At 37.0% G+C, this 14,511-nt stretch overlaps 1 protein-coding gene across 3 annotated transcripts in view; it reads right to left on the bottom strand.

The window, feature by feature from the left end:
• ATP13A5 (ATPase 13A5) overlaps nucleotides 1–14,511 on the bottom strand; it is a 113,861-nt gene that overhangs the window by 92,850 nt on the left and 6,500 nt on the right. For 2 of the 3 annotated variants that reach the window (XM_021070060.1, XM_005670077.3), the window contains exons 2-5: nucleotides 1,572–1,745; nucleotides 489–635; nucleotides 199–269; nucleotides 13–93 (exon numbers count right to left, since the gene is read on the bottom strand). In XM_021070060.1, coding sequence (XP_020925719.1) covers nucleotides 13–93; nucleotides 199–269; nucleotides 489–635; nucleotides 1,572–1,745 — 473 coding nt within the window. The remainder of the gene's footprint in view (nucleotides 1–12; nucleotides 94–198; nucleotides 270–488; nucleotides 636–1,571; nucleotides 1,746–14,511) is intronic. The other variant, XM_021070061.1, reaches the window with a different exon arrangement.

The following is a 14,511-nucleotide window of genomic DNA, read 5'->3' on the forward strand; positions in this document are numbered from 1 at the left end:
CACAAACCCTACCTGACTTCTTGGTCTTCACTGGTCAGACCCAGTCCAAATGTATGGTGGATGTCATAGCAGGAATTGCTATCTTCCAGCAACCTAAAATGTGGTCAGAACAGGAACTGTACCTCAGTTCATGTCACTCAACAATCAGTATTCTTCCCTTATATCTTAATGAGTGCTTTAAAAAAAAATCAGACTTACCCAACTTTCTGGAACCTCTTTTCCACGTTGTCCCAAACATACCTGATTTTCTGCACTTGGATATATCGCAGCTGCAATTACAAATGTGATAAAACAAATCTTATTTGCAAAGTCAAGCCCATCAGGGGAGGTTAGGGTTTAGCATAGGTCCCAACACAGCTCTCACTTTCCTTGATGCATAGCTGTAATAGCCAGCCAGCAGCATTGATTTTCAGAACTTCCTTACAATAAATGTATTGTTCTTGTGTAGCAAAAACATTCCATAACATTGCAGTCTTCAAATCACTTACTTTTAATTCTGGCTTCAGTACGGCTTGGTTTATAATAGAGTGGCGGTCAGCCAACAGGGGTTCTTCTGGGTTCTTGCTTATAGGAAACTTCAGTGTAGATAAGTCGAGGCAGATTACCTTCTTCCTCATATATCTTTGAAATTCATCCTAGAGAAGACAATGTACCCCCATAAAATTCTCCAGTATTATTCAACAAAGCATTTACTCAACCAAATACCCACCAAGCGCTAGACCAGTAGTTCCTGAAGTTTGGGCTACCAATTAATGCATGACCATTATTTCAGAATTTGTTAGAAATGCAGATTCTTAGCCTGATCCCAAACTACTGAATCAGATATTCTGGGGTGGGGCCAGTAGTCTGTGTTTTAAGGAGCTCTCCAGGTAGTTCTGGTTTGCACTGAAATTTGAGAACCACCTTGCTAGAGAACAAAGAGAAAAATACACTTGGTAGGAAAAATAGTTTCTGGATATCTTAAAATGACATCTAGATGTTTAAAATGCATAATTTCCCTCACAATACATATTTTTGAAAAACTGAAAAATAACCACCATGTTGTATCTTTTTTTTTTTTTTTTTTGTCTTTTTAGGGCTGCACCCATGGCATATGGAGTTTACCAGGCTAGGAGTCCAGTCAGAGCTGTAGCTGCTGGTCTACACCACAGCCACAGCAATGCGGGATCTGAGCCGAGTCTGTGACCTACACCACAGCTCATGGCAACATCAGATCTTTAACCCACTGAGCAGGGCCAGGGATCAAACCTAAGTGCTCATGGATGCTAATCAGATTCGTTTCTGCTAAGCCACAATAGTAACTCTCCCACTTTATGTCTTTAAGAGTTTTAACACTTATGGCCACTGCTCAGGTAATGGCTGGGGGCACTCACAATTAACCTGACCTAGTAGAAATCTCTCCAGGCTGATACAGAGGAAATGTCCTTTCTTCCTGGGTCAAAATAAGACATGGCAACTAGATGGCAGGGAAAGTTTTGCACTCTCCTATTTGGGGACAGGGAAACTCTTCAATAAAGGAATCCTGGCCAGTCAGAGGCTGTGCCACAGATGCAACACAGAAGGACACGCACCGTTGTCCTGAGCAAAATGGTGTCTGCTTCTTGCAAGGGGCATGGAATGCAGGTGGCCCATACCCTCCACTGGGGCTTCCAGTAGAACACCAGCAGGAGGACCCCACAGGTCAGCACGGATATTAGGAGGCAGAGGACTCTGCGTAGATTCTGGGTCTCGTAACCAAACACCTCCTAGAGAGGAAATAAAACATCACTCTATTTTTTTTTCTCACATAAGCACATAATTTTGTTCCAAGACACACAAACTTTAGAGGCAGGAGGGTTGGATGGGAGAGAAAACTGGTTTGGGCTGGTTGAATCAGATTGATTGTGTAACACCTATCAGCTGATATAATTTTAAAAAGAAGGAAGAACTCATTTTGCTACACTGGCATATAGAACTAAAAGGGTAGGCAGGAGGAGCGAGGAATGGACAGACCTAATTGGTTCTAAATAGTCATAAGAGTCACCTTAGATTTATAAAATACCTCATGTTTCAGACCAGGTTTACTTTCTTTAAATGCAATGTTTTTTTAAAAAAAAATTCTTAATATTAATTTACTGGAGGAAGATGACATAATTATGACCATTATGATCCACACGTATATGTCTTATTTTATTCAGATTCAGATTTGCTTAATAATATGATTAAGAAGAACTATTAAGTGTGAATAAGGGTACTGCTTTCTAAAACAGTGGGATAATGTAAATTAATAGATTATCTGTGGACATGACAGACTTTCAAAAGATACCTTATAGGTATTACCCTGAGAGTAATATGCTGAAATATTTCTAGTTTCAGTAATGGGTTAGTTAACATTAGTCATGAATTGAACAAAGACTTGAGATATGGTCTCAGGGAAAGATACACAGTCCAAAACAATATATTTCCTTAATTAAAGCAAGTTTCTAGTTTCCATCTTCTACAATGAAATTTTAGAGCATTATTTTTTAAATTCCTAAAACTACATTTTTAGTGTATTTACAAGACACAGGGGGCTACTGATCATTATGAAAGACATCATTACTGTTATTTTAGTTTCTGCTCTTGGGAGGGGGGTGGGTGTGATTCCATGACTCAACTCCTGGGTCCAGATCACAGAGTTGTAATGTCAAGAAAATAGGTTTTTACGGAATTTCTATAGTACTTTCAATGATGGAATATCCTAAATTTTATTCCAGTTTAGATCATGTTATAATAAATCTCTTGGCTTAATTCTTTGGAAAAGCTTTCATCTTCAATGTGGTCATTTTCATTAATATTTTCTAATAAAGAACTTGTGATAGACCAAGATTTTTAATAAAAGTTGCTGAAAATAATCCTTAAACATATTGAAAAGGTCACAGGCTTAAGAAGCAAAGACACAAGGTTGAGTTACCACTCTGATAGTTATCAACCATGTGACCTTAGATAAATCATTTCACCTCTAGGGAATCCCAATTTATTCTTCTGTAAAACAATTAGAAATACGTGCCTTATAGGGCACTTGTGCTCAAATAAGATATGTCACCTTAAGTGCTCTGCAAAGTAATTACAATGGTAACAGTTCATTTCCACCATTCCTCAACATAATCACCCACCTGGGGAAAAAAAATGTTCATTAAGTTTAGTAATGTAGCTACCCTATTTGGAGATTGATAAGATTTAAATGTAACTTAGAAACATTTCACTATGCTTTTAAGCATATTTTCAATTGGATCTCCTATCTTTCCTCTGCCTATAAACATGTTTTGGTTCTATTTGTGAATTGTAGGTTTATTAGACTCAAATAAAGAGTATATGCCTATTCACATATTATGTCATAAACATGTATTCTCTTACAAAGTTATTTACAGGAGCTATTGCCAAAGTCTGCAGGTGTGAAAAATAGAAGCAGAAGAGATTGGAATTTTTGTCCAGCTTGTAGCTGAAACGATCACATTTGTAAATGAGTTTCCTTTTTTTTTCTGTTTACTTAGACACAACAATGGCATTGGTAACTATAATTCTGGTTCTCTTTTAGGTCTTTTCTATACAGCAATTATTTTTTATTAAAAAGGGAACCCACAATGCCATCAAGACTGCAATGAGTCACTACAGCTACATTCTACTAATAACCTTATAAATTGGAGTAATTCTTCAGGAAAGCAAGGTGACAAACTGTATTGAGAATTATAAAAATGTTTCTATCCCTTGAATCAGTAATTCCACACTCAAAAGTATACCCTATGGAAGTAATACAGAAAATGGAAAGTGATGTAAATAACAGTTGTTCAGCACAGCATTATTTGTAATAGAAAAGTTATTAGAAGAAATGAATGATAGCTAATGGTTCAATAAGATGTGAGTCAAAACAATGGCCTATTATGGAGCCATTAAAAACAAAAAGTATGAAGTCAAGATAAAAGCCTGGGACATCATATGATACAATGTTAACTGAAGAAAAGAACAAAGAGATAAAATAAGTGGAAAACAAATAGCAACATCATGAACTTTTACCCCACTACATCAACAATTACATTAAATGTAAATGACTTTAATTCTGTGATTGAATGCAAAAATTGTCAGACTAGATAAGAAAAGAAGATCCACTATATGCTGTTTATGAGAAATATGCTTTAAACATAAAGAAACAGATAAAGGATAAAGAAGGGTAAATACAGCATGAAAGGACTAATGAAAAAATCCAGTATACCTGTATTAATATCAGGTAAAATGGACTTTAAGGAAAGAATTATTATGAGGAAAAGAAAGACAAAGATCCATTCAACAGACACAACAATCTTAAATTTTTGTGCATCTGTAAACATAGTTTCAAAATTTGTAAAACAAAATTGATAGGACTTAAATTCACTCTCATCACTGGAGATTTTAACACATAAGAAAGGAAAAAAATAAGGATAAGAAGAGAAATTAATAAAATAGAAAGCAGATATACAATAGAGAAAATCAATAAGGCCAAATTTATACTTTGAAAGATTAATAACATAGATAAACAAGTAAATCTGAATATTTTTATCATTATTAAAGAAAATTAATGTGTAACTAAAAGGCTTTCTACCAAAAACCCAAAAAACTTCAAGCCCAGATGGCTTGTGAATCTTTTCAAATATTTAAGGTAGAAGTGATATCAATATTTCACAAACTCTTTCATAGAGGAAGTAGGAATGGTCTCAAATCATTTTATGAGGCCATCATACTCAGATTACAAAATCTAATAGGTCTGTTACAATAAAGGAAAATTATAGGCTAGGATCGGCCTGAAACATGGATGAAATAATCCCAAAATCTATTATTTAAGTCAGTGATATAGTAAGAAGGTGATACATCATTACCAAATGGAGTTTAGAATTATAAGCACTTGAAAAATCAATGTATTTTGGTATGTTTAACATTCAGGGGAAAAAATCATAGGATGAACTCAATAGATACAGAGAAACTTTCATAAAGTTCAACATCAATACATTAAAAAAGAAAGAAACTTCTCAGTAAACCAGCAATAGATAAGAGCATCTCTCAGCTAACATCATGCTTAATGATAAAATATTGAATATTTCCCTCCTGAGGTCACAAGCAAAATAAGATTACCAACAATTACCACTAATATAGTACTGGAAGTAGTATACAGTATAGTATTACCACTTCCAATATGGAACTGGAAGTCTTAACTAGTGAATAAGGCAAGAAAAAGAGCAAATATCTATAATAATTGGAAAACGAAAAGTAACAATACTGTATCATATACTTGAAAATTGCTAAGAGAGTTAGTCTTAAATGTTCCCATCACAAAAAAAAAAGTGGGAATTATATGAGATGATGGTGCTGTTAGCCAAAGCTATGGCAGTAATCATTGCACAGTATTTAAGTGTATCTAATCAACATGTTGTGTATCTTAAGCTTATAAATTGTTACATGTCAATCATATGCCAAGTTGGGAAAAAAGAAGTTAAACTCTTTTTATGAGTAGATAATCTAATTATTTACACAAAGAAATCCAAAAGAATGTACACAAAATTATTGGAATTAATAAGAATGTACAAAAAGTCATTAGAATTAATTATTAGAATTAATAAGAATGATTAATAGAATTTATCAAGGTTGCTGGATACTGGGTCAATATAGAAAAACCAATTGTATTTGCATATGCTAGTAACAAACAATTTGAAAATAAAGTGAAATATTATTTGTAATACTCTCAAAGGAAAAAAAATCAATTACCTTGTGATAGTTCTAACAAAGTTGTAAAATACCTCTAAATTGAAAAACTACATATTATTCCTTGGAGCAAAGATCTAAATAAATTTAGAGATGTTATTAGGTTTGAGGATGAACCATTAGCAATCCTATCTAACTAACTGATGACAGAATGTACATTGAGCTGTACATTTAAGATCAGTGCACTTTATTGACACCACTGTATTTATATATGTCCTTTAAAAGCAAAACAAAAGTAAGAGTTTGTTATTAGACACTTTTCCAAGCAGGCAGAAATTACTTCAATTACATTATTGAGATTGGATTGTGAAAGAAGAAGTGGCAGAGAAATTTGAGAAGTGAATTAAAAAGGAAAAGGACAGAGAAGGGATTTCTTGTAGGAAGTGGGAGGTTTGGTGACCTAGGAAGACAGTAGCTGCATCCTGGTGTGGAGGATTGGGAAGTGCTGACATAGAGCAGAGATAAAATCACATCCCTAATAAATTTTTATGAAAGACACTGCTTATGGCTGGGGACGACTCAAGCAAAATATCAACAGGTTTTTTTTTTTTTCCTTTCCTATCTGTTAAAGAATAAGTAAGTAAATAAATAGTAGATAGATGATAGAAAGAAAGAAGGAAAGAAAAAAAGAAATGTAGATAGATGATAGGTAGATGATAGATAGATAGACAGATATAAAAGAGCTTGCAAATGTCAGAGTAACCTTCGGAAATGTATCACTCCTTGAGCAAAGATGAGTAGAAGCAAGTTTTTGCTTCTTTGATAAACTGGCCTCATAAACCTTGGTAAAATTCCTTTCTATCAGTTCTCCCAGAGTTTATATGGCTAGATAGGAGTCTTGACATTTCAGCTAAAAGAGTCATTACTTTATCTGGCCTTCTTTCAATCTATTCCCAATCAGCCTGCCAATGTTTATGTGATTTGAATTTATCACATTTCCATTTTGACCAATTAATTTCAACTCTAATTTGATTGTTCTAAAGGATTATTCTTTTGATGCAGTAAGAATCACTCAGATTTCTCCCAAACACTGATTCTGGTAAAATCCACTAAGAAATGCAGAGTAAAGGAGGAAGCCAGGAACAACATGTGTGCTGCAGGAGGAAGATAAGTAGACTCCAGAGGTCTTGTGAATGTAAAGATATTGGGAACAGGAGTCAGAGAGGCTCAGAATCGTGAACTCATATGTGGCCCCTTGCAATCAAGTGAGTTTTGCCACCTATTAGCTATGTGACCTCAGGACTTAACTTCCCTAAGTCTTAGTTTCCATCTCTATACTTTGGGAATATTAATAACACACATCTGGAGAATAGTTGTGAAGATGAAACGAAAAGTGTAGGGTGTTGAGCACAAAGGAAGCACTCAGTTAACATTAGCAGGTGATTTGATAATAGGTCAATCAAAGAAGGAGAGAGGTGACTCTCAGTTTTGAGCTTCAATATACTGAGCCAAGATTGGTAATGGAAACAGGCTGTGTTCCACAGGGCGAGGACCACAGGTCTGTCACCTATTAGTGGAGGTGACTAGCACATAGGTCATGCCCATTTTCACACAGACTTAATTGTCTTCTCTTACAAGCAGCGATGGCCCATCACTTTTTTGTTCCCCACTAGAATTCTGTATTCCAGATAACAGGAGATGTGGCATTGCCTTAGTGGCCTTTTTCTAGGCCCAGAGAATAGAGGAAGCAGGCTGGATTAGGAGTAACTGAAATATGCCATGCCTTTTACAGAAGTTGTTGCCTAAGGTCTGACAGCAGAGCCTCTGTTCTTTATACCCCACCCTGTTGCTTTCTAGAAATTCTCATTTCTGTTTCTTGCTCCATCACTTACAAGTTAAGGTGATCTGGGTAAATGATTTAATGCACTGGACTTCAGATTCCTCATGTGAAAACTGTGGCTGGTTGTAAAATACAGTGGAAGAGTCTGATGTCACAGTTAAAAGCTGGGGCTGTGGCATGAGAAAACCAAGTTCAAATCATGCCTCTACTATTTAATCGGATATATGACCTTGGGTAATCCACTTTACTTCTGAGGACTCAGTTTCCTCCTTCATAAACAGAAATAATGACATTAACTATTTTCTAGGGTTCTTATGAAAAACCAACAAGATGATACATGCAAAGCATTTAACACAGGTCCTGAAACATTTTGAACACTCAGTGTGTGTTGAGAGTAAATATTACCTTGGGCAATTTACAGTTCCACAAAAGTTTTGGTGGATTCAAAGTGGCTTGTCCTGTCAGACTCACTGTAAAATGATTTGAACATATGCAATAGTTCCAGCTAATTGTATTTGCCAAGACTGTTAAGTTGTGTTTCAAAAAGTGATTGATCCAATGGCTTAAATGGAATTTTTGCTTTCCTGTAGAGCACAAATTGTCAAAATTGAAGTCAAATGCAGGTTGAAAAGAAAACTGCTTACCTTTGTAATATGTGAAACTGGGTGAAAGGCTTTTAAGATAAACACTGAATTGATTCAAAGTTTAACCAGATGTAGTAACTATGTACAAGAGTGTGTGCACGTGTGCATGCACGTGCACATACACACCCACTCCCCACCACGCTGTATAACCATCCTTCCCTTGCATAGTAGGCAGATGGTATAATAGAGCATCCTCTCTCTGATGCTTACATAAGGTGACCTTTTACACGTTATTTAACTGAGCCTCAGTTTCCTCAGTTGTAAAATGAGTATCTGAGGAACTAGAGCATAGGGATTAAATGAGAACATACAGGAAATTCTAGCACCTATAGGGCATTTAAAAAATAATTTTTCATTCTTTCTTTTCTTTGTAGGTAGTTCTGACAGAGACAGAACTAAGATTGACTATGGTCCTCAGGAAAAGAGAATTAAGGGTACCATTTCATTTCACATGCTTTTCCCCCGAATCTCCTTTGGTGGGATCCTCTTAGTGTTTTGGAAGCATCCCCTAGGGCACCCCTCCAACCCCGGTCTCTCTTCTGGAATTTTTATTGCATTTGGAGCACTAGCATTTATTTATCAACCACCAGTTTTGTGAGTGGGTCTTTTTTAATTTCTGTAAATAAGCTTATTCTTTTAAAGAAAATTTTATTGAAGTATTATTGATTTACAGTGTTGTGCTAATTTCTTCCATTCTGCAAAGTGAATCAATTATCCATATATATATTCTTATTGATAGTCTTTTCCATTATGGTTTATCATAGGATATTGAATATAGTTCCCTGTGCTATACAGTAGGACCTTGTAAGTCTTCCTCTATTTTTTTTTTTCTTTTTTTCTGTCTTTTTAGGGCTGCACCTCTGGCATACTTCCCAGGCTATGGGTCGAATGGGAGCTATAGCTGCCAGCCTATACCACAGCCATGGCAATGTGGGATCCGAGCCAAGTCTGTGAGCTACACCACAGCTCACATCAACGATGGATCCTTAACGCACTGAGCTAGGCCAGGGATCGAACCCATGTCCCCATGGATACCGGTCAGGTTTGTTACCACTGAGCCACAATGGGAACTCCCAATCTTCTTATTCTTATGTTCATTGTTCACATCTTTATCGTTCTGAAGTATTTATCGCATACTCACCATGCAAAGACACAGTAGTGATTCAGATTTTTTGGAATGGGTATTTAGGTTTACAGTTCATAATACTTTCACTTTACTCAAACCAGATTCTGAGAGCTCAAAGTTACAAATTTATTTACTCACACAAGACATAACATAGATAATTCCCTTCTGTGCATGGTAATGACAGTTTTTTGCTGTGACATGTTAGGCTTTTCCATGACTGTGAATATTCTAATGGTCTTAGAATAAGTTAGCTTTTCTGTGTAGGCTTCAAACTTTTAGTCCCTTGGAGTTCCCGTCATGGTGCAGTGGTTAACGAATCCGACTAGGAACCATGAGGTTGCGGGTTCGGTCCCTGCCCTTGTTTAGTGGGTTAACGATCCCGCGTTGCCGTGAGCTGTGGTGTAGGTTGCAGATGTGGCTCGGATCCCGCGTTGCTGTGGCTCTGGTGTAGGCCGGAGGCTACAGCTCCGATTGGACCCCTAGCCTGGGAACTCCACATGCCGCGGGAGCGGCCCAAGAAATAGCAACAACAACAACAACAACAAAAGACAAAAGACAAAAAAAAAAAAAAAAAAAAAAAGGAAAACAAAACAAAACAAAACAAAAACTTTCAGTCCCTTGAATCATGTCCAAAGAGATAACATCTTAGGGGGATTAAGATGGTAGAATAGAAGGACTGGAACTCAACTTGTCTCATTAAAAACAACAAAATTTACAACCAAATGCTGAGCAATCTTCAACCAAATGAACTGGAAACTTTCAAAAAGATATCCTACTCCAGAAGACAAAGACGAGGCCACATCAAGAGGTAGGAGGAGCGATTATGCAATATAAGCAACCCCATAATCACTGGGTGGGAAGCCCCACAGACTGGGAAAGTAACTATATCACAGAGACTCACCTATAGGAGTAAGAGTCCTGAGCCCCACATCAAATCCCCATGCATGGTTATCTGGCACTGGGAGAAAGAGCCCCCAGAGTATGTGGCATTGAAGGCCAGTGGGGCTTGTGCACAGGAGCCCCATAGGACTGGGGGAAAAGGAGACCCCATTCTTGAAAGGTGCACACAGATTTTCACATGCACTGTGTCCCAGGGTAAAGCAAAGTCTCCATAGGAAACTGAGTCAGACCTGACTGCAGTTCTTGGAGGACCTCTTGGGAAAACAGGGGTGAATGTGGCTTATTGTGAGGGAAGGTCATTGGAAGCAAAGCTCTTGAGAATATTCAGCAGCATGGCTTTCTCTGGAAGTGGCCATTTTGGGGAAATCTGGCCCCACCCATCTGGGCTGAGAAGCCCCAGGCCAAACAATAATCCAGGTGGGATCAGAGCCCCACCCATCAGGAAACAGGCTGCCTAAAGAGCCCCCAGGCACACAGCCGCCTCTAATCTCACTCAGAGACAAAGCCCCACCCACCAGAGGGATAGGAATCAGCTCCACCTATCAGTGGGCAGGCATCAGTCCCTCCCATCAGGAAGCCAACAGCAAGCCCCCATACCAACTTCAGCCACAAGGGGGGCAGACACCAGAAGTAAGAGAGGCTACAACTCTATTATCTATAAAAAGGTCACCACACCAAAAGCCTACAAAAATGAAAAGATAGAGAACTATAACTCAGATGAGGGAGAAAGGAACAACCCCAGAAAAACAGCTAAGTGATCAGGAGATTCTCAGCCTCCAGAAAAAAGACTTTAGACTGTTGATGCTGAAGATGTTGCAAGACACTGGAAATAAACTGGAGGCAAAGATGAATAATTTACAGGAAACACTGAGCAAAGAGATAAAGATATAAAACTTAAGCAAGAAGAGATACAAAATACAATAAATGAAATAAAAAATTTCATTAGAAGCAGCCAACAGCAGAATACAGGAGGCAGAAGAACAAATAAGTGAGGTGGAGGACAGTTTAGTGGAAATCATGGATGCAGAACAGAAAAGAGAAAAAAGATTGAAAACAAATGAAGAGAGTCTCAGAGTACTCTGGGACAATGTTAAACACACCAACATCCATATTATAGGGGAGCCAGAAGGAGAAGAGAGAGAGAAAGGGACAGAAAAAATATTCGAAGATATAATAGCCAAAAACTTTCCTATCATGGGAAAGGAACCACTCACTCAAATCCAGGAAGCTCAATGAGTTCCATATAAAATAAACCCAAGGAGGAACACCCCAAGACACATATTAATCAAACTGACCAAAATTGAAGACAAAGAGAAAATATTGAAAGCAGCTAGGGAAAAGAAACAAACGACATACAAGGGAACCTCAATAAGATTATTGGCAGATTTTTCAGCAGAAACTCTGCAGGCCAGAAGGGAGTGGCATGATATACTTAATGTGATGAAAGGATAAAATCTCTGACCAAGATGACTTTACCCAGCAAGGCTCTCTTTCAGATTTGAAGGAGAAATCAAAAGCTTCACAGATAAGCAAAAGCTAAGAAAATTCAGCAACACTAAACCAGCCTTACAACAAATACTAAAGGAACTTCTCTAGACAGAAAAGAAAAGGCTACAACCAGAAACAAAAATACCACAAATGACAAGGCTCACCAGTAAAGGTTTATATACAGTAAAGATACGAAATCATCCACACAAAATTATGCCACCAAAATCAGAAATCGTGAGAAGAGGTGGGTACAAATGCAGGACACTGGAGAAGCACTTGCAATGAAGAGACCAACAACTTAAAAAATCTCTTGTATATATATATATATATTCTCTTATATCAAAACTTCAGAATAACTACAAACCAAAAATCTACAATTGATACACAAACTCAGATACAACACTAAAGATAGTCATCAAACCAGAAGAGGAGAGGACAAGGGAAGAAGGGAAGAAAAAAGAGCAACAAAAACAAATCCAAAGCAATTAATAAAATGGCAGTAAGAACAAACATATCAATAATTACCCTAAATGTTAATGGACTAAACGCCCCAACTAAAATTATCTTCTTATACTTGTCAATTTCAATAATGTAATTCCATATTTGGACATTTAATAAGAAAATTATTGAATTTATACATATCCATACCTTATGTCCACTCTGTTATTTTTATTAATCCATGTACTCTTGGATTTTGGCTTTGTGTCAGTTATTATTGATGTATAATTATTTATTAAATTAGATGTCTTACTGAAAAAAATTAAAAAAATAAAAGAGGAAGGTTTATTTATTTTTTTGTCTTTTTGCCTTTTCTAGGGCTGCTCCCATGGCATATGGAAGTTCCCAGGCTAGAGGTCTAATCAGAGCAGTAGCCACCAGCCTATGCCAGAGCCACAGCAATGGAGGATCCAAACCCGTGTCTGCAACCTACACCACAGCTCACAGAAACACTGGATCCTTAACCCACTGAGTGTGGCCAGGGATCAAACCTTCAACTTCATGGTTCCTAGTCAGATTTGTTAACCACTGTGCCACGACAGGAACTCCAAAAGATGAAGGTTTTAAAAAGACCCTTCAGACACATAAAAATTGAGAGTACATTACTAGCAGGGAGGTCCTCACTAAAGAAAATGTTAAAGCTGGGTCACTACAGTAGATGTCCATAGACTAATATCAGTCTGTGAGCGTTGGCTACTAATCTAGATAATAGAAGTCCAGGAACGAGGAGGAAGCATTCAGAAAATGTACAGCAATTTGACAGCGTACTTTTATGTCTACTGAATCTAAGAATAAAAATGTGGGGCTTGTAAAAAAAAAAAAAAACAACAAAGAGATAACATTTCTGTGTCCTTTTATGAAGCTGGAATTCATAAAGTTTTATCTTCTTTTTTTAAACAATAATCACAGCACCAAGTATCTATTTATTATTCACCGTCTACCCTTTGTTGTCTTTATCTGGGCATGTCAAATTGTGTTCTTTTATGTGTTTAATGGAAGGACATTCTTAAAACTGCTCTCTTATCTCTAACTCTGCCATGTGTCAAAGTTCTTTTCATTAATGTTAGGATAATACTGTCTCTAGGTAATGAATCATGTTAGTGTGGTTATTATTCTTCAACCTTCTATTACTGTTTTGGTTTGGTCAAATGTAGTCATTTGTGTTAGTTATCACTAGTTGCCAAGAATCATTAATTATAGTTGCCTATATTTTGCCCTATATTCATGCCACGGAGAGGCCTTTGAGTAAAGATAAAAATGTCACGAGGACTTTCACTTCTGTCTATGTTTGACAATAAGAACTAAACACTTGACATTTACTTAGGTGTCATTTATTCCTCACAACAATTTTAAGAAATAGGTATATTATGAATTGAAATAAGTATTATTAGTAGTAATATTTGCAGGTTATTTGTAGATCAAAGAAATGGAGTCACTGAGAAGTTCAAAATAATTATTGAAATAATTTAACCTATTAAATGTTTCCTTTATGCTTTCTTTCTGGAGTAAGAAAGGCCATTTACTCTTTAGAAGTGTGAATTAAAGCCCAGTACCAAAGAAATGATCATACTGTTACTCTGAGCTGTGCACATGCCCATAAAAATCAGCCAAAGTGCCAATACATGATCTTCCTGGAAGTAAAAATGCAAATAAGGACCTTTGTTACCTTTGTTTAACTAGGCTAATGACCAGAGAGCACTGAGTGTAAATCGCAAGGTAATGAGATGCAAGGGCTGATTAGCAGGGACGGTTTCTAGAACAGAAATTTGACCTACTTCAAAGGCATAGGACAACATGGCATATTCTGTTAAAAATTATTTGTGGAGCAAGACCATCACTAAACAGGAAGCGTGTCTTGGGAATTATTTAATTCAAATTCCTCTCTTAGAAAAAAATAGCACTACACTATCCTTCACAGACGAACATCTATTGTTTGCTTAAGATAGATTATTCACTACCAGCCAGGGCCTCACCTTCCTCTGCTGGACAGCTGTGATGGTGTAATTATTTTCTATTGCTGCCTGACAAGTGGCTTGAAACAACACAAGTTTATTTTCTCACAGTTTTTCATGGGCTAGGTCTGGTTGGCTGAGTCCTTTGCTCAGCATCTCACAAGACTAAAATGTTGTCTGGGCTGTGCTCCTTTTGGACATCAAGAACTTTTTGCAGGATCACATGGTTGTTGGCAGGATTCAGTCACTTATAGCTCTAGAAGAGGCCTCTGTTCTCTTGCTGCTTGACTGCCAGAAGCTACTCTATGTTCTTAGAGGAAACTCGGAGCTCCTTGCCACACAAAGATGCAATGGAAAAATCTCCCTTGCTCGCCT

This window comes from Sus scrofa, chromosome 13 (assembly GCF_000003025.6).
Source record: "Sus scrofa isolate TJ Tabasco breed Duroc chromosome 13, Sscrofa11.1, whole genome shotgun sequence".
In the NCBI taxonomy this organism is placed as follows: Eukaryota; Metazoa; Chordata; class Mammalia; order Artiodactyla; family Suidae; genus Sus; species Sus scrofa.